The sequence below is a fragment of the Oncorhynchus masou genome, chromosome 24, assembly GCF_036934945.1.
Source record: "Oncorhynchus masou masou isolate Uvic2021 chromosome 24, UVic_Omas_1.1, whole genome shotgun sequence".
Lineage (NCBI taxonomy): Eukaryota > Metazoa > Chordata > Actinopteri > Salmoniformes > Salmonidae > Oncorhynchus > Oncorhynchus masou.
Window position 1 is genome coordinate 50,909,979 of NC_088235.1, and position 23,206 is coordinate 50,933,184.

At 44.4% G+C, this 23,206-nt stretch overlaps 1 protein-coding gene across 2 annotated transcripts in view; it reads right to left on the reverse strand.

Moving 5' to 3' along the window:
- Nucleotides 1-1,226: 1,226 nt before the first annotated feature.
- Nucleotides 1,227-23,206, reverse strand: part of LOC135512306 (protein FAM53B-like) — a 48,376-nt gene continuing 26,396 nt past the window's right edge. For both annotated transcript variants that reach the window (XM_064934206.1, XM_064934207.1), the window contains exons 2-5: nucleotides 21,374-21,631; nucleotides 20,620-20,674; nucleotides 17,578-18,431; nucleotides 1,227-2,693 (exon numbers count right to left, since the gene is read on the reverse strand). In XM_064934206.1, the coding sequence (XP_064790278.1) occupies nucleotides 2,334-2,693; nucleotides 17,578-18,431; nucleotides 20,620-20,674; nucleotides 21,374-21,454 (1,350 nt within the window). In that variant the 5' untranslated portion in view covers nucleotides 21,455-21,631 and the 3' untranslated portion in view covers nucleotides 1,227-2,333. The remainder of the gene's footprint in view (nucleotides 2,694-17,577; nucleotides 18,432-20,619; nucleotides 20,675-21,373; nucleotides 21,632-23,206) is intronic.

Sequence of the window (23,206 nt, forward strand, 5' to 3'; positions counted from 1 at the left end):
GGCCTGGGCAAGTCGTGTGAGTGGGTGTTTGTGTTACCTCAGACTCTAAATATCTATTCCTCTCAGCCTGCTACTTCCTGTCTGACAGGAAGTGTGTATGGAGAGAGGTCAGTGACCTTTGGGTCTGAGCGAGCAACTGACTTGTTGTCCGTGGCAACGTGATGCTGTGTTTCCAGGCTCATTGTGCTGAAGAGAGAAATGGGCTGTGAACTGGAGGTTTGCTGCTTTCAACAGCCAAGACAGCCTCCCTTTCCTTCATTTAATATTTCACCCCCCTTGAAACCTCCCTGCATCCATCCATCCTTTGATTGAATCGGTAATCCCCCCCTGGCACTGTGTGAGCAGCTGTGACAACAGCTCTGAGTCGTTGGGAGTCGTTGGGAGTACACCCCATCCCTGCACAGCTGCGAGAAAGGCAGTCCCAATATTTTTCAGACCAGTTTACAAGTTCTCTCTGTTTACTGACAGAGTGCACAGTCAGCATTCATTCAAAGGCGTGTGTGTGTGTATATGTGGTAAGGTAACACCCCACTGGGGTTAGAGTTTGGATAGGGCATTCAGCTGGTTGCAACATCCTGTTGTGAGAGACGTTGCAAACAGGTCCGCACACTTCTCCCTAGCAGTCCACTGTGGGAAAACTACACTCCACTAAGAACAATGAAGCACCCCGGGGGCAGAAGAAAGTACAGTGTAGACATAACTCTAGAACCTCATTTTAAGTCTTCTTTTCTTCACTGTGGCAGCAGGTTCTTTTAACTCCCTCAGACATGGACAGACATTAGATGCACATGACAGGATATCCCCAAAACAGCCCCACCTTGGCGACGTGTCCGTCTGCCTTCCAACTGAACTGAGGAGAGAAGAAGCATTCCGGTGGCTGTGACATCACTTCCTCTTGCCTTAGAAGTCATTGGCATTGCGGGGGTATCCTGTGTCTAGACTTCCTGCCATTTTGTTTGGTGCCGGTGGGTTGTGTAACAGCATCATGGAGCACACAGATGTTTACCTAACTGACTATCCATCATAGGGTATAAACAGCTTATGTGGTATGATATGCCAAAGTCAATGGCAGCTCAATGACTTCATAAACAAATTAGAGGACATCAGATCAGAGACACATCTATGTAAACACACACTATGTCATGTTTATGACATGAAGGCTTAATGTCAAGCTGTACCATCATGTATAACGGCACCCTGATAATAATGAAACACAACATGACCACGGCAGTTTGCATTTTTATTTAATGTCTGTCCTGTTAAAGTAGGGTCTCTTATTCGTGATCCTTCGCAAACAGATAATAAAAACATACATTTAGAAAAATATACATTGATATTAGAACTGAAGACTTAAAATTCTGTGTTTATTCAAATATACATTTTGCATATTAGAATCTATAAAAGGTTTGTTTTCGAGCAGGGATTTGAGGTGAAAAGGACTTGTATCTGACCGAACAAATCGGCAGGTATTTCCAAACCCCTTAAAGCTTATTTACATTCAGCGAGGATGTGTGAATAATTTATGAATTCCAAATTGACCCCTATCCCCTAGGTACTCCTAAAGACCTGAAATTATTGGATAGATCTAAGCATATATAGTAAAAACTCCACACAGCCAATCAGAAGGAAAGTAATACTGGTGCTTTCATTCTTTCAGATCTACAGGAGTGCCAATGGTATAGGGGTTAACTTGGAATTCAGCAGGGGACATCTTCCTGTAAGAATAGTTGAAGAAAAGGGTCAAGGGGAGATATATATGAAAAGAACAGTTTCTCTCCTGCTCTACTTCATCCCTCTCTCTCAGGCCATCATGTCCCCCTAGTCTGGTAGAGAAAAGCAGAAGTTGGAAAATACTCCTGCTGCAAATGCTACAGTACTAAAACCTTGCCGTTAGTTCTGTCCAGTTGTATAAGGAGGTACTCAATTTTAGAGGAGAGAGGAGTTTGAGGTGTTAAAGACTATCCCTCGATCCCCACTCCAGAGTTAGGCTGCATGTCACCAAGCGAAAGCAACTGCCTTTAAATTCAGAAAGACAACGAGACAGTTCAAAACAACTGTTTGTCCCGCAGGACCTCAAAGTTCAACCAAAGTTCACATGCAACACTTTCTATCAACAGTTTCACGTGCTTTGTCCTTCATTGACATCACATACAGTACAACATCCCTTGCCTCCCACATTATTCGCAAACATCCTTGTAATGTTCCAAAACCACTCTGTCCAAAATCGCGAAGTTCCTTTCAATCCGCTCAATATCCCCCTATCATACGTAAGGCATCCTTCGCGTGGTCATGAAGGTTACGACAATCCTTTATCCAAAGGCTTCAGGTTCCGTTCAGTTCCTCTCGATCTGGTCGATGTCCAGCTCTCCCCCCAGCTGGTAGATGTCCTTCTCTGTCCCACACTCACTCTTCCAGAGGGGGTGTCCCTCTCCCATTCTCTCCCCCTCTCCCTTGCATGGGGACCAGGGCCTAGAGTCCAGGCTACACGCAGAGTCACTGTCCAGCTCCTCATAGGAAGAGTCATCCTCCTCCTCATCCACTTCCTGTTGAGTCTCAGCACCTAGGTCAGGCGCACAGGTGAAGTAAGATTCCGATTGGCTCAAGCTCCTGGAGGAGGGTGGGGGCATGTTTGATTGACAGCTGTCCGGACCAGAGAACCCAGGGCAGCTCAAGCTGTGGAAAGTCTGGAGTTTCTGTTTGAGAGAAGAAATAAGAGGGAAAGAAAGGGAGATTTTGATTGGTATAACACAACACATTTACAGTATCGTTGTCTTACTGTTCAATCTTGTTTCAGGTCACACAACCTATGTACCAACCTAACTTAATTAACCCGTCAGTAATACTCTGTGAGAGTTGTTCAGAGAAACCTGAGAGCTAGGTCTCTATGGCATGTGGGTGTGTGACTCGTGCTTCACTGGTGGAGCTGAACTCGCCCGCCCACTAGGGAGCTAGTTTTGTTAATGTTCTGGTTAGTCTGTTCACAGTCAGAGGAAACACAGTGGAAAGACAACATGGTGAGATCAGTTGCAAACCACAAAGGTATCCTCTTCCTCCCAACCCCAATGTCTCTCCCTGTCCTGTTGCACTGAGGGGATGAAGCACAAAAACACACCAGGCAAAACGGCAAGCTTTCCTGAAGACTTTTATGTTATAATATATCTTATAATATATGATTCCTCCTACTTGTTTGGCTTGACCTAGATTCTTGAACTGCACTGGCCAACTCACACACCCATCATCAAGTTGAGACTTATGAATAATTGTGTGTTGGACAAAAGGGAAAATGTATAGTGTGTGCGTGTGTCTGTGCATGCTCTAATGAGCAAACACCCAGGAAATGGACATCATAAGACCTCAGGAGAGGAGAGATTACTCTGGAGCAGCTCTGGGTTTACTTAGGTGTGATCTCGCCTTTCAGAGACCAGAGACGTGTGTGTACGACAAACACACTGTGCCCATGCAAGGTGTGTAAATCAGGCTATTTGGGTGACAACTACATGTATGCTTAAGAGAGTGCGTGTGTGTGTGTTTACTAACGAGAGAGAGAAAGCGAGAGAGAGAGAAAGTGCAAGACAGGGCTAGTTAGACTGGCAGTGTCTGAATACCAATATTTGCATTCTAAACAGTAGGCTTTTTGGTTATGCAAAAAATACAATGTTTTATAGTATAATGTGAAATTTCTAAAAAATGCGTATGCTTTAAATGCCAGGATGTCATACTCATTTTGACTTTTTATCTAATAGAATTCACTGCACACTATTGAGGAAGAGAATCATATTTTCACAGCCATGTGTGTTTGACAACAGCCGATAATCAGAATAGGGACGCGCTCTACAAAAACGAACAAATGGCGAGGAACAAGCCATTCATTCCATCAACCTTACAATAGAGCCAGAGCAGAGGCATCCCAGCAGTGAAAGGGTGAAGCGTCCCTCTCTCCCAGTAGCAGATGTTGAAGGCATGGAGGTGAATAGAGATGAGTGTTTCTATAGCCCACGGCGCACATGATGGACAACTCTAATGTTCCTCAAATCCCTCATTCACTTCTTCCTGTTACAATGGACTGGTAGAGACTTTAACCAAATGCTTTTACAAAACGTACATGTTTTGGGTTGGGGCTCCCAAATACACTACGTTATAAAAATTATAAAGTGCTGGGTTTATATAACTTTAATGTTTACTATCTTTGGCAATGTCAGCTTTACATTCTGTGCCTAAAACATGCACAAAGCTAACATTTAGACACATTCTGGTACACCAATAATATATCAGGTGACCACTGAAGGCCAATGCTTTGCTGTAGTCACCTCAATGGAGTGGAAAGGGGATTTTTGAGGGCCTCTCCCTCTTTCTTCAACCCTTGTAGTACCCCCTTCTAATTATAACACACAGAAGAGAGGGGGAATGAGGGAGAGGCAGAAAGGGAGGGGGTGGTATTCTCTATAATATGCTTCCTATTAAATCATATTGGGCTAAGACCAGGATTTGGGGAAAGGGGTTTTAATAATCTGCAGTTTACCCACCTTTTGTTTTCTAGAGCACCCGCCTTTTCCCACATGTTGTGTTACAGCCTGAATTGAAAATGTATTACATTTATATTTTGTGTTACTGGCCTACACACAATACCCCATAATGTCAAAGTGGAATTATGTTTTTAGAAAAAATCAATAGCAACCCTTTGTTATGGCAAGCCTAAATAAATTCAGGAGCACAATTTTGCATAACAAGTCACATAATAAGTTGCATGGACTCTGTGTGCAATAATAGTGTTAAATGATTTTTGAATGACAACCTAATTTCTGTACCCCACACATACAGATAATTGTAAGGTCCCTCAGTCGAGCAGTGAATCTCAAACACAGATTCAACCATAAAGACAAGGGAGGTTTTCCAATGCCTCGCAAAGGTCACCTATTGGTAGATGGGTAAAAATACAAAAAGCAGACATTGAATATCCCTTAGAGCATGGTGAAGTCATTAATTACACTTTGGATGGTGTATCAACACACCCAGGCACTACAAAGATACAGCCGTCCTTTCTAACTCAATTGTCAGAGAGGAAGGAAACCGCTCAGGGATTTCACCATGACGCCAAAGGTTAAAAACAGTTACAGAGTTTGATGGCTGTGATAGGAAAAAGCTGAGGATGGATCAACAACAATGTACTTACTCCACAATACTAATCTAAATGCCAGAGTGAAAAGGAGGCCCGTACAGCATAAGGCACTAATGTAAAACTGCAACAAACTTGGCAAAGAAATTACATTTATGTCCTGAATACAAAGCGTTATGTTTGGGGCAAATCCAACACAACACTTCCCTGAGTACCGCTCTTCATATTTTCAAGCATGGTGGTGGCTGCATCATGTTATGGGTATGCTTATCATTGGCAAGGATTAGGGAGTTTTTAATGATACAAGAACCTGGAATATAGCTAAGCACAGGCAAAATCCTAGAGGAAAACCTGGTTCAGTATGCTTTCCTACAGACACTGGGAATCTAATTCACCTTTCAGCAGGACAATAACTTAAAACAAGGCCAAATAATACACTGTTGCTTACCAAGACGACATTAAATGTTCCTGAGTGGCCTAGTTACTGTTTTGACTTAAATCAGCTTGAAAATCTAGGGACCTCCTAGGGACCTCCTGGAACAAACGCAGACACAGGAGGGGAAAAAAATGGAGCTTTACCCATTACTGGCAGGCAGACGGACAGAGACTGGTACAGGTCTAACATATTTACCTGCGTGTATGTGGGTGTGTGTTTGTGTCACAGTTTGCTGCCATAACAGGGCCCCATGCCACTACACCAACCCATCCACTTAGGTATTCCCACAACCCCACAGGGGCTGCAGCTCAGCTATGCTCACCATGCCTGTCATCCCAGGAATGGAGAGGAGGGGAGAACTGACCCCCGTCACTTCACGAGCCTGAACCCAGGCCAATGAGAAGATATTAATTCATGAGACTCCGCTCTGCTAGCCCTCCACCAGCAGGGGAGATTTAGGGAGAAATAAATAACCCCTCTCTCTACACTGCAATTTCTCTTGCCCCCCAGAGACGTATGCACACTCGTACAAACTGCAAATGCATCCAACAATTTGTAGAGTCACAAGCTTGAAGTAATCATTGCGTACTAGGAATATGGAAATACTGACTACTTAAATACACATGTGAATTTGTCCCAATACTTTTGGTCCCCTAAAATGGGGGGACTACGTACGAAAAGTGATTTCTAAACGGTTCAAATCAAGGTTTATTTATCACATGCGCCGAATACAGACAGGTGTAGACCTTACAGTGAAATGCTTACTTACAGGCTCTAACCAATAGTGCAAAAATGGTATTAGGTGAACAATAGGTAAGTAAAAAAATAACAAAAACAACAAAAAAAGACAGTGAAAAATAACAGTAGCGAGGCTATATACAGTAGCGAGGCTATAACAGTAGCGAGGCTATATACAGCAGCGAGGCTATATACAGCAGCGAGGCTATATACAGCAGCGAGGCTATATACAGCAGTGAGGCTATATACAGGCACTGGTTAGTCGGGCTGATTGAGGTAGTATGTACAGATGGTTAAAGTGACTATGCATATATGATAAACAGTGAGAAGCAATAGCGGAAAAGAGGGGTTGGCGGGTGGTGGGTCACAATGCAGATAGCCGGTTAGCCAATGTGCGGGGGGGCACTGGTTGGTCGGGCCAATTGAGGTAGTGTGTACATGAATGTATAGTTAAAGTGACTATGCATATATGATAAACAGAGAGTAGCAGCAGCGTAAAAGAGGAGTTGGGGTGGCGGGTGGCGGCACACAATGCAAATAGTCCAGGAAGCCATTTGATTACCTTTTCAGGAAACTTATGGCTTGGGGGTAAAAACTGCTGAGAAGCCTTTTGGTCCTAGACTTGGCACTCCGGTACCGTTTGCCATGCGGTAGTAGAGACTGAATGACTGGGGTCTTTGACAATTTTCAGGGTCTTCCTCTGACACGGCCTGGTTTAGAGGTACTGGATGTAAGGCAGCTTACTGGGCCGTATGCACTACACTGTGTAGTGCCTTGCGGTCGGAGGCCGAGCAATTGCCATACCAGGCAGTGATGCAACCAGTGATGCTCTCAATATTGCAGCTGTGGAAGCTATTGAGGATCTGAGGACCCATGCCAAATATTTAGTTTCCTGAGGGGGAATAGACTTTGTCGTGCCCTCTTCACAACTGTCTTGGTGTGTTTGGACCATTCTAGTTTGTTGATGTGGACACCAAGGTACTTTAAGCTCTCGACCTGCTCCACTACAGCCCCGTCGATGAGAATGGGAGCGTGCTCGGTCCTCCTTTTCCTGTAATCCACAATCTCCTTAGTCTTGGTTACGTTGAGGGATAGGTTGTTGTTCTGGCACCACCCAGCCAGGTCTCTGACCTCCTCATTATAGGCTGTCTCGTCATTGTCGGTGATCAGGCCTACCACTGTTGTGTCGTCTGCAAACTTAATGATGGTGTTGGAGTCGTGCCTGGCCATGCAGTTGTGGGTGAACAGGGAGTACAGGAGGGGACTGAGCACACACCCATGATGGGCTCCAGTGTTGAGGTTTCAGTGTGGCAGATGTGTTGCTACCTACCCTCACCACCTGGGGGCGGCCCGTCGGGAAGTCCAGAATCCAGGTGCAGAGGGATGTGTTTAGTCCCAGGATCCTTAGCTTAGTGATGAGCTCTGAGGGTACTACGGTGTTGATCGCTGAGCTGCAGTCAATGAATAGCATTCTCACGTAGGTGTTCCTTTTGTCCAGGTGGGAAAGGGCAGTGTGGCGTGCAATAGAGACTGTGTCATCAGTGGATCTGTTTGGGCGGTATGCAAATTGAAGTAGGTCTATGGTTTCTGGGATAACGGTGTTGATGTGAGCCATTACCATCCTAGAAGTGATTTAGCTTGTCTGGTAGGTTCGTGTCACTGGGCAGCTCGTAGCTGTGCTTCCCTTTGTAGTTTGTAATAGCTTGCGAACCCTGGCACATAAGACGTCGGAGCCGGTGTAGAATGATTCAATCTTAGCCCTTTATTGACGCTTTGCCTGTTTGATGGTTCGTCGGAGGGCATAGAAGAATTTCTTATAAGCTTCCAGATTAGAGTCCTGCACCTTGAAAGCGGCAGCTCTACCCTTTAGCTCAGTGCGAATGTTGCCTGTAACCCATGGCTTCAGGTTGGGGTATGTACGTACAGTCACTGTGGGGACGACGCCCTTGATGCACTTATTGATAAAGCCAGTGACTTGTGGTGTACTCCTCAATGCCATCGGAGGAATCCCGGAACATGTTCCAGTCTGTTATTGCAAAACAGTCCTGTAGTTTAGCATCTGCTTCACCTGACCACTTCTTTATTAACCGAGTCACTGGTGCTTCCTGCTTTACTTTTTGCTTCTAAGCAGAAGGATAGAGGAGTATATAATTGTGGTCGGATTTACCAAATGGAGAGCTTTGTACGTGTCTCTGTGTGTGGAGTACAGGTGATCTTGATTTTTTTTCCCCCTCTGGTTGCACATTTAACATTGATAGAAATTAGGTGGAACTGATTTAAGTTCCCCTGCATTAAAGTCTCCGGCCATTAGGCACCCCGCCTCTGGGTAAGCAGTTTCCTGTTTGCTTATTTCCTTTTACAGCTGACTGAGTGCGGTCTTAGTGCCAGCATCCGTCTATGGTGGTAAATAAACAGCCACGGAAAGTATAGCTGAAAACTCGAAGCAAATAGTGTGGTCTGCATTTTATCACAAGAGACTCTACTACGAGCAAAATCTAGAGACTTCCTTAGATTTCGTGCACCAACTGTTGTTTACAAATTGTTTACAAATAAAGAGCTACTGAACACGGCGATTGGCACATAATGTTTTTCTGTTGCTCATTTGAAAAATTTGATTTCAGTCTTGGAGGTGTGTTTCCTGACCGATTCAGTTTTTGGTTAATTATGTTTGTCTCCCATAATTATGTTTGTCTCCCATAGCCCTGGTTGTGCTGAAAAGAAAATGATAAAACACTTCAATGTGATGCTAAATGTGAGCGCAGAGCAAGCAAATGAATGATAGTGAATTTCAGCTTTTCACTGTGCGAAGCATGGGACCAATGGAGTTACCAATCCATGGAAGACCTAGGCTATTGTGTAATAGTCTGGACACCTCACACCTAGTTTCTCTACACAGTCACGTGTGGTTATTCACTGGGTTCATTATCCTAAGGTGAGGCCTAACTCACACGTGAAGAAGCATTCACATCTAATTCTCACCTTCAGGACATATGCATACACACCCATAGTGATTGAAGATGGATTTCGCCTTTTGAATCACTTTCACATGTGAAAACAGCCTGAGAGAATCACATTCTCATGCAATTATGCTCGTTTTAAAGTCTAATCGGATTTGCTCTCCACACTCACAAGTCAAATGTCAATAAACTTGAACAGAGTGATATTGGCAAATTAACATCTCAATGAACATAAAATGATTCCCCCACCAATCCTACTTGGATTGGAGAGGACAGAATTCCAGCAACAATTCATAAAATCTCACCTGTTGTCTCGCCCTGACCATGGTTTGCTTTGTATGGTTTATAATGTTTTGTTTGGGCAGGGTGTGATCTGAGTGGGCATTCTATGTTGTATGTCTAGTTTGTCTGTTTATGTGTTTGGCCTGATATGGTTCTCAGAGGCAGGTGTTAGTCATTGTCTCTAATTGGGAACCATATTTAGGTAGCCTGTTTTGTCATTGTGGGTGATTATCTATGTTATGTTGCATGTTAGCACAGTGTTTCATTAGTGTCACGGTTGTCACTTGGCTGTTTTGTAGTGTTCCGTTTTTCCATTAAAATGACGAACACTTACCACGCCGCATCTTGGTCCGATCCTTACTCCTCTTCAGACGAAGAGGAGGAAATCTGCTGTGACAACTGTTCCCAACATTCCCTCCTTTCTAGTAATTCTCTCTAGATGCCAGGCAGAACATAGATTGAACCAGCCTCAAATTTCCACTTTGACATTCCCTTTTCCAACCAGCAGTTAATACTCCTCATCTGTCCTTATCCGAAGACCAAAGTTTAAGATTTAAAGTTAATGTTTATTCACCACATGCATAATAGGTGTAAAACAGTAAAGTGAAATTCTTACCTTGAGAACTCTTTCCCAACAATGCAATTTTAATAATACCATAGATAATATAATTAAAAACACAACAACTACAATGTGAGCTAAAGAAACACAAGAATGTGAGTATATACACATCAGTGCCAGTACCTTATTCAATGTGCAGGGGTAATGGAGTGGTTGAGGTGGTTTTACACACACAAAGTGACTGGTAGTAGGAGATACTAAATGGTGATATATACAGTGAACTAAAATATAAACACAAAATGTAAAGTGTTGGTCCCATGTTTCATGAGCTGAAATAAAACATCCCAGAAATGTTCCATATGCAGAAAAAGCTTCTCTAAAATTGTGCACAAATTTGTTTACATCCCTGTCAGTGAGCATTTCTCCTTTGCCAATATAATCCATCCACCTGAGAGTGTGGCATGTCAAGAAGATGATTAAACAGCATGATCATTACACGGGTTTAACTTGTGCTTGTGACAAAAGTCCACTCTACAACACAACGCTACAAATGTCTCAGGTTTTGAGGGAGATTGCAATTGGCATGCTGACTGCAGGCATGTCGCCCAGAGATGTTGCCTGAGAATTTAATGTTAACTTCTCTATCATAAGCCATGTCGTTTTAGAATATTTGCCAGTACGTCCAACCGGCCTCACAACCACAGACCGGGAGCATGAAAAACAGTCTGTCCCGGGTGGCTGGAGTCTTTTCTGGCCTTTCTCAGATACCGCCTGGGATGTTCGTCCTGGATGGCTGGGAGCTCACCCCAAGAGATGTGCTGGACCGTCCCCACTGCACGCTGTAGGGCCTTCCAGTTCCCGAGCGGTGCAGTTGCCATACCAGAAATTGATACAACCAGTCAGCATGTACTCAATGGGGCAGCTGTGAAAGTTCCTGAGGATCTGAGGGGCCATGCAAAATCATTTCAGCCTCCTAAGGGAGAAGTGTCGATTCTGTGCCTTCTTCAAGACTGTTCTGGTGTGAAAGGACCATGTTAAATCATCAGTGATGTGTACACCGAGGAACTTGAAGCTCTTGACCCTCTCCTCTTCGGCCCTGTCGATGTGGACGGGGTGTGCACCCCCCCCCCCTGTTTTCTGTAGTCCACAATCAGCTCCTTGGTCTTGCTTAAGTTGAGGAAGAGGTTGTTGTCCCGGCACCACACTACCAGTCCTCTGACCTCCTCCCTGTAGGTGGTCTCATCGCTGTTGGTGATCAGGCCTACCACCTTTGTGTAGTCAGCAAACTTGATGATGGATTTGGAGTTGTGTGTGGGGGGCCCCGTGTTGAGAGTCAGCATGGCGGAGGTGTTGTCGCCTACTTTATCCACCTGGGGTCGGCCCATCAAGAAGTCCAGGATTCAGTTGCAGAGGGAGGTGTTCAGTCCCAGGGTCCCGAGTTTCGTGATGAGCTTGGAGGGCACTATGGTGTTGAATGCTGAGCTGTAATCGATTAACAACTTTCTCACATAGGTATTCCTCTTGTCCAGGTGGGAGAGGGCAGTGTGGAGTGCAATTGAGATTGCATTGTCTGTAGATCTGTTGGGGCGGAATGCAAATTGGAGTTGCTCTAGGGTGTCTGGAATGATGAGACGTGGGGATTACAGAGAGGTTTAAAATGACGTGAAGATGCCTGTCAACTGGTCAGTGCATGCTCTGAGAATGCACCATGGAATACCGTTCGTTTCCTCAGCCGTAGCCTCAGTGTTGGCTGAGATAGCCCTGTGTGTGGTAGCCCTGTCCTTTAGTTTAGCGTGTACCTCTGTGTTAATCCAGGACTTTTGATTGGGGAAGCAGCTGTGGGGACAACGTCGGCAATGCATTTCCTGATGAAGCCCAAGGCGGAGGTGGTTAGCTCATCGATGCTATCGGCGGAGTCCCGAAACATATTCCAGTCAGCGCTAGCAAAACAGTCCTGTAACATAGCCTTCAATTCAGAGGACCATTTCTCTATAGAGTACGTCACAGGTACTTCCTGTTTGTGCATTTGTTAGTACACAGGAAGCGCACCCTTTTGCGTCTGGCAAACCCCTCACCCCTCACCCGGCATTACAGAAGTTCCAAAGCAATAATCAGTACAAATATAACCATATTCATAGTTTCATACATACACTACGGTTATATTGAGCTACCGTACATTTGCAGTACTATATACAGACCGTTTCTGCTTGTGTATCACTATTGCAGCCAAGTTTATAGTACTGAGTCAGACTCAATACCTTACCTAAGCCATGCTATACTCAACAGGACTGAGATTGATCAAGAGTGCCTGAGTTTGGCTGTGTGCATCTGTGACAATGTGTGTGTGTGTGTGTGTGTGTGTGTGTGTGTGTGTGTGTGTGTGTGTGTGTGTGTGTGTGTGTGTGTGTGTGTGTCAGTGTGCTTTCGTGACCTACAGTATTCTGTGCTGTGAGAGAGTAAATTGGTAAGTGCATATCTGGTTTCATGTGTGTGTGATGGCTGAAACTACTGCACACACCCGCACCACCTGATCTCATCAGTCCTCCTCACACAGTGCTAAAGCGCAGTCGAGCAATCCCAACCACAAACAAAAACGCAATAATAAAAAAACTAGCCTCCATTCATTATTGGTACTATCCATGCGAAAATAATAGCCTGTGAGCCATTGGGCATTCCAGAGAGCAGAGGTAACTGGTGCGGATAACGAAAATGCCCTTGGTTTTAGTGGCTGGCATGGACACAGGAAACATGCTAGGCTCCATTACTGAACACTTGTTGATCCAACCCTGGCAGGGTTGAGGAGGAAGGAGAGGCACAAAGTAATGATATCAGCTTGCTACATCAGTGTTTACACTGTGCTAGTCCTGGAGGAGCCCTATGTGTGCTGGATTTAATTCCAAACTGTGCTATGTCAGCACATTCTCAAGGGAGACGCCTTCTTCAGAGGGATAGAGCTCAGTAAGCCAGTGTGGTGTCACTGTAGGAAAGTTAAGAGTGGGACTGCATATAGTGCTGTATCATCATAATTGGCTGCATTCACCATCTGATTCATGTGCAAAATTAGACTGTATCCATGATCCTATCCATCCATTCTACATGAAGCCATCATGTAGTAATCTCAGAGCAGTTCCACGACTTCCTCTGGCACTCCACAAGCACAAACAAGCCTCCTCCAGGCCAGGCATAATGTGATCCAGCTAAAAATAAAAACCTGTGTGACTAAATAGCCTGATCATTAATCAAATCTCCCTCCCCCACAGTCAACCACTGGAGGGAGGGATAGAGTGACGGAGGGAGGGAGGAAGAGGGAAATTGACTGTGCGGGTTCAACATTTGCATCGTGTGTTTACCCAACAGAATCAATGAAATGATAACCGGAGCCAAGTGTGCTAGAGCATGGCAGTGCGAAGCATGACCAAACACAAGGAATGCTCCTTAGTTAACGCCATTTTCCAAAGGGGAGACTTGAAAACATTTACCCTCCACACTACAAACCATCGACCCAGAAAAACTTAATACAGCCTGATTTAATCCCCCAGATCAGACAAAGAAGGAAGCCAAATTATGTTTGAACGTTCCCCATCTCTGAACAGAAGTTTTCCTTTGTTGGTAATTTTGTTTGGCCTGGTCTAACCTTATGTATTCAGGTTATTAACCTCTTGAACCTCTGGGGGCAGTATTTCATTTTTGGATGAAAAACGTTCCCGTTTTAAACAAGATATTTTGTCACGAAAAGATGCTCGACTATGCATATAATTGACAGCTTTGGAAAGAAAACACTTGACGTTTCCAAAACTGCAAAGATATTGTCTGTGAGTGCCCCAGAACTAATGCTACAGGCGAAACCAAGATGAAATTTCATACAGGAAGTGAGCCAGATTTTGGAGGCGCTGTGTTCCAATGTCTCCTTATATGGCTGTGAATGCGCAAGGAATGAGCCTACACTTTCTGTCGTTTCCCCAAGGTGTTTGCAGCATTGTGACGTATTTGTAGGCATATCATTGGAAAATTGACCATAAGAGACTACATTTACCAGGTGTCCGTTCGGTGTCCTCCGTCGAAACTATTGCGTAATCTCCAGGTACATGCACGTTTCCATTTGGTTCAGAAGAGAAAGTCAACTGCCCCGAATGATTTATCATCGAAAGATATGTGAAAAACACCTTGAGGATTGATTCTAAACAACGTTTGCCATGTTTCTGTCGATATTATGGAGTTAATTTGGAAAAACGTTTGCGTTGTAATGACTGAATTTTCAGGGGGTTTTCTTAGCCAAACGTGATGAACAAAACGGAGCGATTTCTCCTACACAAATAATCTTTTTGGAAAAACTGAACACTTGCTATCTAACTGAGAGTCTCCTCATTGAAAACATCCAACATTCTTCAAAGATAAATTATTTTATTTGAATGCTTTTCTTGTTTTTGTGAAAATGTTGCCTGCTGAATACTAGGCTTAATGCTATGCTAGCTATCAATACTCTTACACAAATGCTTGTGTAGCTATGGTTGAAAAGCATTTTTTGAAAATCTGAGATGGCAGTGTTGTTAACAAAAGGCTAAGCTTGTGAGCCAATATATTTATTTCATTTCATTTGCGATTTTCATGAATAGTTAACGTTGCGTTATGGTAATGAGCTTGAGGCTATAATTACACTCCCGGATACGGGATTGCTCGTCGCAACAGGTTAAAGTTATTAAGGAGTTTAAAGACTTGGATGAAAGTTGAGCTACAGTGCCTGGCGAAAGTATTCGACCCCCTTGAACTTTGCGACCTTTTGCCACATTTCAGGCTTCAAACATAAAGATATAAAACTGTATTTTTTGTGAAGAATCAACAACAAGTGGGACACAATCATGAAGTGGAATGACATTTATTGGATATTTCAAACCTTTTAACAAATCAAAAACTGAAAAATTGGGCGTGCAAAATTATTCAGCCCCCTTAAGTTAATACTTTGTAGCGCCACCTTTTGCTGCGATTACAGCTGTAAGTCGCTTGGGGTATGTCTCTATCAGTTTTGCACATCGAGAGACTGAAATTTTTTCCCATTCCTCCTTGCAAAACAGCTCAAGCTCAGTGGGGTTGGATGGAGAGCATTTGCGAACAGCAGTTTTCAGTTCTTTCCACAGATTCTCGATTGGATTCAGGTCTGGACTTTGACTTGGCCATTCTAACACCTGGAAATGTTTATTTTTGAACCATTCCATTGTAGATTTTGCTTTATGTTTTGGATCATTGTAATTTGTAAGTCGCTCTGGATAAGAGCGTCTGCTAAATGACTTAAATGTATGTATGTATGTTATGTTATGGATCATTGTCTTGTTGGAAGACAAATCTCCGTCCCAGTCTCAGGTCTTTTGCAGACTCCATCAGGTTTTCTTCCAGAATGGTCCTGTATTTGGCTCCATCCATCTTCCCATCAATTTTAACCATCTTCCCTGTCCCTGCTGAAGAAAAGCAGGCCCAAACCATGATGCTGCCACCACCATGTTTGACAGTGGGGATGGTGTGTTCAGGGTGATGAGCTGTGTTGCTTTTACGACAAACAATAAAGTTTTGCATTGTTGCCAAAAAGTTCAATTTTGGTTTCATCTGACCAGAGCACCTTCTTCCACGTTTGGTGTGTCTCCCAGGTGGCTTGTGGCAAACTTTAAACAACACTTTTTATGGATATCTTTAAGAAATGGCTTTCTTCTTGCCACTCTTCCATAAAGGCCAGATTTGTGCAATATACGACTGATTGTTGTCCTATGGCCATAGTCTCCCACCTCAGCTGTAGATCTCTGCAGTTCATCCAAAGTGATCATGGGCCTCTTGGCTGCATCTCTGATCAGTCTTCTCCTTGTATGAGCTGAAAGTTTAGAGGGACAGCCAGGTCTTGGTAGATTTGCAGTGGTCTGATACTCCATCCATTTCAATATTATCGCTTGCACAGTGCTCCTTGGGATGTTTAAAGCTTGGGAAATATTTTTGTATCCAAATCCGGCTTTAAACTTCTTCACAACAGTATCTCGGACCTGCCTGGTGTGTTCCTTGTTCTTCATGATGCTCTCTGCGCTTTTAACGGACCTCTGAGACTATCACAGTGCAGGTGCATTTATACGGAGACTTGATTACACACAGGTGGATTGTATTTATCATTAGTCATTTAGGTCAACATTGGATCATTCAGAGCTCCTCACTGAACTTCTGGAGAGAGTTTGCTGCACTGAAAGTAAAGGGGCTGAATAATTTTGCACGCACAATTTTTCAGTTTTTGATTTGTTAAAAAAGTTTGAAATATCCAATAAATTTCGTTCCACTTCATGATTGTGTCCCACTTGTTGTTGATTCTTCACAAAAAAATACAGTTTTATATCTTTATGTTTGAAGCCTGAAATGTGGCAAAAGGTCGCAAAGTTCAAGGGGGCCGAATACTTTCGCAAGGCACTGTATATATTTTATTTTATTTTACAGTGCACAAAACAATTGAGTTAAGGTGTCTTAATACAAACGGCTACTCTCATCAGTGGGTGCATCACCCCCACCCGCTCCGAACTGCCGGCAGGGTGATGCCCCCACCCCCTTCCCAAAGGGATTTCCCAAGGTCGGGAAGAACCACTGGACTCCCGGGCGGGCATGGAAGCAAGCGCACACACAATCATCAGGACCAGCACACATGCTGTATACAACTTGATTTATTTAGGTTATGTCTATGGCCTTCAAACTCATCTCTGGACCTCGGAGCCAGTTCCACTTCGTTGTTTCATTGTTACCCTCTAATCAAGGACTGATTTAGACCTGGGACACCAGGTGGGTGCAATTCATTATCAGGTAGAACAAGAAAACCAATATGCTCCGGACCTCGTAGGGTAAGAGTTGAATACCCCTGTTCTATGGTTTACATGTGTTCTGATAGTGTCCCAGAGACCATCTAGTCCATTGTCATAGTCTTGAAGGCTGCTCATTCCATAGTCCAAGAAGTCCTTTAATCAAGTGTCCATTCTGAAAAACTGAGGTTTACACACTTTCCAACTCCTAAGTATTGTCCGTTTGACTAATAGTTGGGCCAGAGTAATGATGCATAGCGTGGTTCTTGGTTGGATCTTACCCTACTCCCTAGTAGGTACACTACAGGAAACAGTGGGATGAATATATTCAAGATTTCAGACATATCAACTAACTCAGTCCAGAATCTTTTGACAGCTGGATATTTGCAGATGCATTAGTGTACCGACCTCACCACAGCCATCCCAACAAGTCTGAAAGGCTTTGTTTCATGTTTTTCAACTTGTGTGGTGTGATATATGCCCTTCGTAAGATCTTCATTTGATCTACTCTTAATCAAGATGAGAAAATACCGATTAAGCTCTGTGAAATGTCTTAGTCATCATAAGATAATCAGATTCCACTAATATGGTTTGATCTAAAGTTGCCTTTCAGTAATTTGGCATTGCCAGACACTCTTGGCAGACTATTGAAGGGTGTGTGTGTGTCCACGGTTACTAACCTGAGTCATCTTGGCCAGGTCCAGGGAGGGTCGTGGTTCCTGAGCATCCTCTGGTCTCCTGCGCTTCATACCGATCTTCTTATCGTTCAGGACGCAGGGCTGGGACTTGCTCCGCGACAGCCCCCCAGTCCTCCCTGCTGTCTGCCCAGCACGTCTCCCCAGCTGTGGGTTGCAGTCCGGTGAGCTGGCCCCCTCTCTGTGGTGGTCTGGCAGGCTGATCTGCTCATGGGACAAGGAGAGGGGCCTGAGAGAGTGGAGGTAGGAGAGGGAGGTAGGGGAGGCAGTGAACAGGGGGTGAAGGGGCAGGTTCTGGTTGAAGCAGGGAAGCTCCAGGGTGCCTTCTGTGGGGTTGTTGGAGCGGGATGGCAGGCTGAAACTGGAGCTCCGCTGCATGGCAGGAAAATGAACCCCTGAAAAACTTCCACCACCTCCTATTCCACTTCCTCCAGAGCAGCGCTGTACACTCCCCCCGCTGTGGCACCTCCTCTTCTCCACCGCCGTCCACACTCGCGACCCCTGGGGTCTCCATGACGACCTGCAGCTCCCAAACGCTTCGGAGAAGGACAGTGAGAGTGAGCGGCACTGGCGCTTGCTAGGGGGCGCCGTGGCGGCTGAGGTGGAGGTGGCGAGGGCCAGGGACTGGGTGGCTGCCAGCTTGGCATCGCCCAGGTTGAGGTCTCGAATGAGGCTGGTGATGGCGGTGGCGGTGCCCACCTCACGGCCCCAGACCCGGCTACTCCGCTGACACTCCTCGGGCAGAACGTCCCACAGGCTCTCCAGACTGGCGCCGGACTGGCAGGGGGTCCCTGGCTGGACGGCACAGCCTCTGCGCAGGTCTAGCCACCTGTCTGCCTCTGGAACACAAGGACACACAATAAAGGCATGAACACACACATGTTATGTTTTATACTCTATATATCATCTAATTTGACATAATGTAATTTTGAAGTGGGAATATAGATCAGGACATAACAAATGGGAAGCTTGTATCAGGGGCCTAATTTGAAATCATTACTATGTTCCTCCTATATTACTTCTCCCCCTCTGGCAACATAAGCTACGATTTGCCATCTCATGGAGTTTTGGAAATCCGACTTTATCTCCTCTACAGAGGCTATGTCAAGATAAATTACAGCTTTAAGTGAAACAATAAACGACAGGGAAAGCAGGGCAAAGCTTCCAGGGTGAGGTTCAATGTGCATCTTCTTCACATATGCGAGTTGGGCTTCGCGTTAGGATGACCAACCCAGTAAATAATCACACGTGCATGCACACGCACACTTACTTAGACAGTAAGCAATAGACAGTAAGCAATAGACAGTAAGCAGTAGCAGCTCTTGGTTAGTTAGACAGTAAAGTGTATCCTGGTGAGTATCGCCACATCTGTAGGAACTCTAACAGAGAGAGAGAGAGAGAGAGAGATGGAGCACATCACTCAAGGTCTAGATTCTCAGTAAAGGTGGTTTAAGACAGGATAGTAAAAAACAGCGAGCTATAGACAGGGGATTGGTTCAAACCAAGCTGCACCTCTTGACAGTACATTATCTGAAACAGAGCTGCTAGCTCTAGATCAACAGTTTAATTATGGCTGGCAGGGAAATAGTCTGAGCTTATTGGTATTACAAGATTCTACAAGCAACTTGGCAGCCTCTACTAGACATGCAAATGTCAAATGACAACATACGTCATGAATTAATCACATGTTTAATATAGCACTACAGTTGTCACAGAATGCTTAGTTGGCATGAGGAGGCCTAAGGGCAACAGTGGCACGGTGGTGTTTGGCCAAAAACAGTACCAGTCACATAACAAACACTGACTTTCAGGTCTATGAACCGGACAATGTTGTGCCACTTGTTTTACTGTTGATGGGGGTTTCTCCAACTGAAAAGTTAAGTGAAGACAAGTTTAGACTAAAGGAGAACTTCCAAATGTCCTCTGACTGGGGAATATGTCTTAGTCCGGGTGGGTGGCTTCCTCCAACAATGACAGAAATGCAGCCTGACTTGATTGGTTTAAATTCAGACTGAACTTGACAAATGAATACGCCAAAATTATTCTTCACACGCACAAAGGAAGAATATGACAGTCCAGTGGGCAAAACACCACACTGGTTCTGGCTATTGTAGCCGCTACTGATCTCAAAGCTAGCACAGATCTCTGTTGATTCCCAATTGGCAACCAGGGGCTCATCTCTGTCCAAATCCATCCCTTCAAATGCCTCTCTCCATTTTTGCCCTCTCTTTGGTGGGCGGAAGTCTTTGTTTCAGTCCCAAAGAACAATGGACGGGGGCTACGACATGACCTGGCAAGAATGTCAAGAATACAAAATGACAATAGGAGAAAGCATCTAAAAGAAATGACCTCGCCCAGTGGAAAAATGTGTTCTGCAAAGGACTGCAATCCCAGCAAAAGCCATTGAACAGCATACAATGTCTTATGTCAGCTGTAACAGATACAGTATCTACAGTACCCCTCTCCGGTACATAGGACAGATGACGGGGCGGTCCAAAGGAACACTTATTTACAGTGGGGGGGGGGGGTGATATTCGCTGAGCCAAGGAAATCATTGACAAAGGCCACACAACACTCCATTACTTTTGAGTCCAATGAGTGCAGTGCACAGCTCATTGTGAAGGCAGGTGCACACTGGGCATGAGAGGGAGGCGAGAGACAGATGGTAAAAGAGAGAAGTGCGACAGAAAGAGAGTGACAGAAGGGGATCAGCAAACATATTCACAAATATTCAAACTTCAATTAATTACGCTTTAGGATACATATGTCAAATATATCCCAAAAATCCTTCCTCCAAAGGACCATTCTTTGGATTCTAATTATGGGACTAAATATCTCAGCAACGGTGAATAGAAGAGCCGAGAAGTTCAGCAGAAATAGTTAAAAGGGGAGGGGAGCTTATAACAAGACAAAGCTGGTGAACAACACAAAGAAAATTAAAATAAAGCCTGATACAAGACGGTAAGAAACGTAAAATGGTGAAGATAACAGAGCAAAGGCCTTAGTCTGAGGGATGGATGCACTCACCCACAGTGCCACAGGAGAAGAGGGTAGTCCCTCTGCTCATGGTGCCGCGCTTACGCTGTCGACGGACAGATGGAGGGAAACAGACAAAGAGGACATGGCTTAGACTAGGCTCATTTATCAGACTCTAAACATGTCCGTACATAACTCTCCAAGCATCACACACACACACACACACACACACACACACACACACACACACACACACACACACACACACACACACACACACACACACACACACACTCCCTGTTTGTCCTAGAACCTACAGAACAATTCAGAAAGGAGAACAAACAGGGTGGTGCAGTCAAGCTCATAGAGAAATGGGGCAAAGGGACAGAGTCATTAACATTGCTGGGAGACACCTTAGGTTCAACGTCACAACAAAACAGTGTCATGACAGCACTACTAGACACCTTACAGTACACACTGGGGGCTATAAAGAGGTACAACTACTCACATGGGCTTAATTTCAGTTGAAGCCTTTTCACCCAAATTGCTCGATTTGAAAAGCAGCCCTTGTATGTCATCGACTGCTGAGGTAGAATAATATACCATTTATTGAGAAGGGCCAACCTCGAGATCATATAAATGAATTTAAGACCTTGATGGCGAGCACCCTGCCAAAAAGTACAATAGGATGTATTGTAGAGAAGCCAACGGAGAGCCCAAGTCTCATGTTTCCAAGGTCAGTTGAGAGAGAGAGATGCACCTGTAAGGTACTTGTTACAGTGCTTTAGTTATGAGTTTTACTCACCAGCAGCAATTCAGTGTCTTTGGACCTTACATCATCGACACCCTTCTTCTTTTCCAGTGTTTTTGAGAATATGATCACCATGGTAGGGTGCAGCTCTGCTCCAGTCCATTCCAGTGCAGGAGAAGGCCATGGGAAGCCATCTTAGTTGAGGGCGGAGGGGAGACAGTCTTTTGGGCAGGTTGGATGGGCAGATGACCACCTTCCATCGGCAGAATGTCCTCGGGTGTTAGGGGAGTGTCTCTCACTCTTCAGCCATCCCTGTGCAACAACAGACAGAAAGAGAGATGTGGTGAGCACACACACACATACAGTTGAAGTTGGAAGTTTACATACACCTTAGCAAAATACAGTTTTTCACAATTGCTGGCATTTAATCCTCGTAAAAATTCCCTGGCTTAGGTCAGTTAGGATCACCACATTATTTTAAGAATGTGAAATGTCAGAATAATAGTAGAGAATTATTTATTTCAGCTTTTATTTCTTTCATCACATTCCCATTGGGTCAGAAGTTTACATACACTCAATTAATATTTGGTAGCATTGCCTTTAAATTGTTTAACTTGGGTCAAACGTTTCAGATATTCTTACACAAGCTTGCCACAATAGGTTGGGTGAATTTTGGCCCATTCCTCCTGACAGAGCTGGTGTTCCTAAGTCAGGTTTGTAGGCCTCCTTGCTCGCGCACACTTTTTCAGTTCAGCCCACACATTTTCTATAGGATTGAGGTCAGGGCTTTGTGATGGCCACTCCAATACCTTGACTTTGTTGTCCTTAAGCCATTTTGACACAACTTTGGAAGTATGGGGTCATTGTCCATCCAACTTCCTGACTGATGTCTTGAGATGTTGCTTCAATATATCCACATTTTCCTGCCTCATGATGCCATCTATTTTGTGAAGTGCAGTCCCTCCTGCAGCAAAGCACTCCCACAACATGATTCTGCCACCCCCGTGCTTCACGGTTGGGATGGTGTTCTTCGGCTTGCAAGCATCCCCCTTTTTCCTCCAAACTTAACGATGGTCAATATGGCCAAACAGTTATATTTTTGTTTCATGAGACAAGAGGACATTTCTCCAAAAAGTAAGGTCTTTGTCCCCATGTGCAGTTGCAAACCGTAGTCTAGCTTTTTTATGGCAGTTTTGGAGTAGTAGCTTCTTTCTTGCTGAGCAGCCTTTCAGGTAATGTCGATATAAGACTTGTTTTACTGTGGATATAGATACTTTTTGTATCTGTTTCCTCCAGCATCTTCACAAGGTTCTTTGCTGTTGTTCTGGGATTGATTGGCACTTTTCGCACCAAAGTACGTATCTCTAGGAGACAGAATGCGTCTCCTTCCTGAGCAGTATAACGGCTGTGTGGTCCCATGGTGTTTATATTTGCATACTATTGTTTGTACAGATGAACGTGGTACCTTCAGGCATTTGGAAATTGCTCCCAAGGATGAAGCAGACTTGTGAAGGTCTTGGCTGATTTCTTTTGATTTTCCCATGATGTCAAGCAAAAAGGCACAGAATTTGAAGGCAAGCCTTGAAATACATCCACAGGTACACCTCCAATTGACTCAAATGATGTCAATTAGCCTCAGAAGCTTCTAAATCCATGACACAATTTTCTGGAATTTTCCAAGCTGTTTAATGGCACAGTCAACTTAGTGTATGTAAACGTCTGACCCACTGGAATTGTGATACAGTGAAATAATCTGTCTGTAAACAATTTTTGGAATAATTACTTGTTTCATGCACAAAGTAGATGTCCTAACCGACTTACCAAAACTATAGTTTGTTAACAAGTGGTTGAAAAACAAGTTTTAATGACTCCAACCTAAGTGTATGT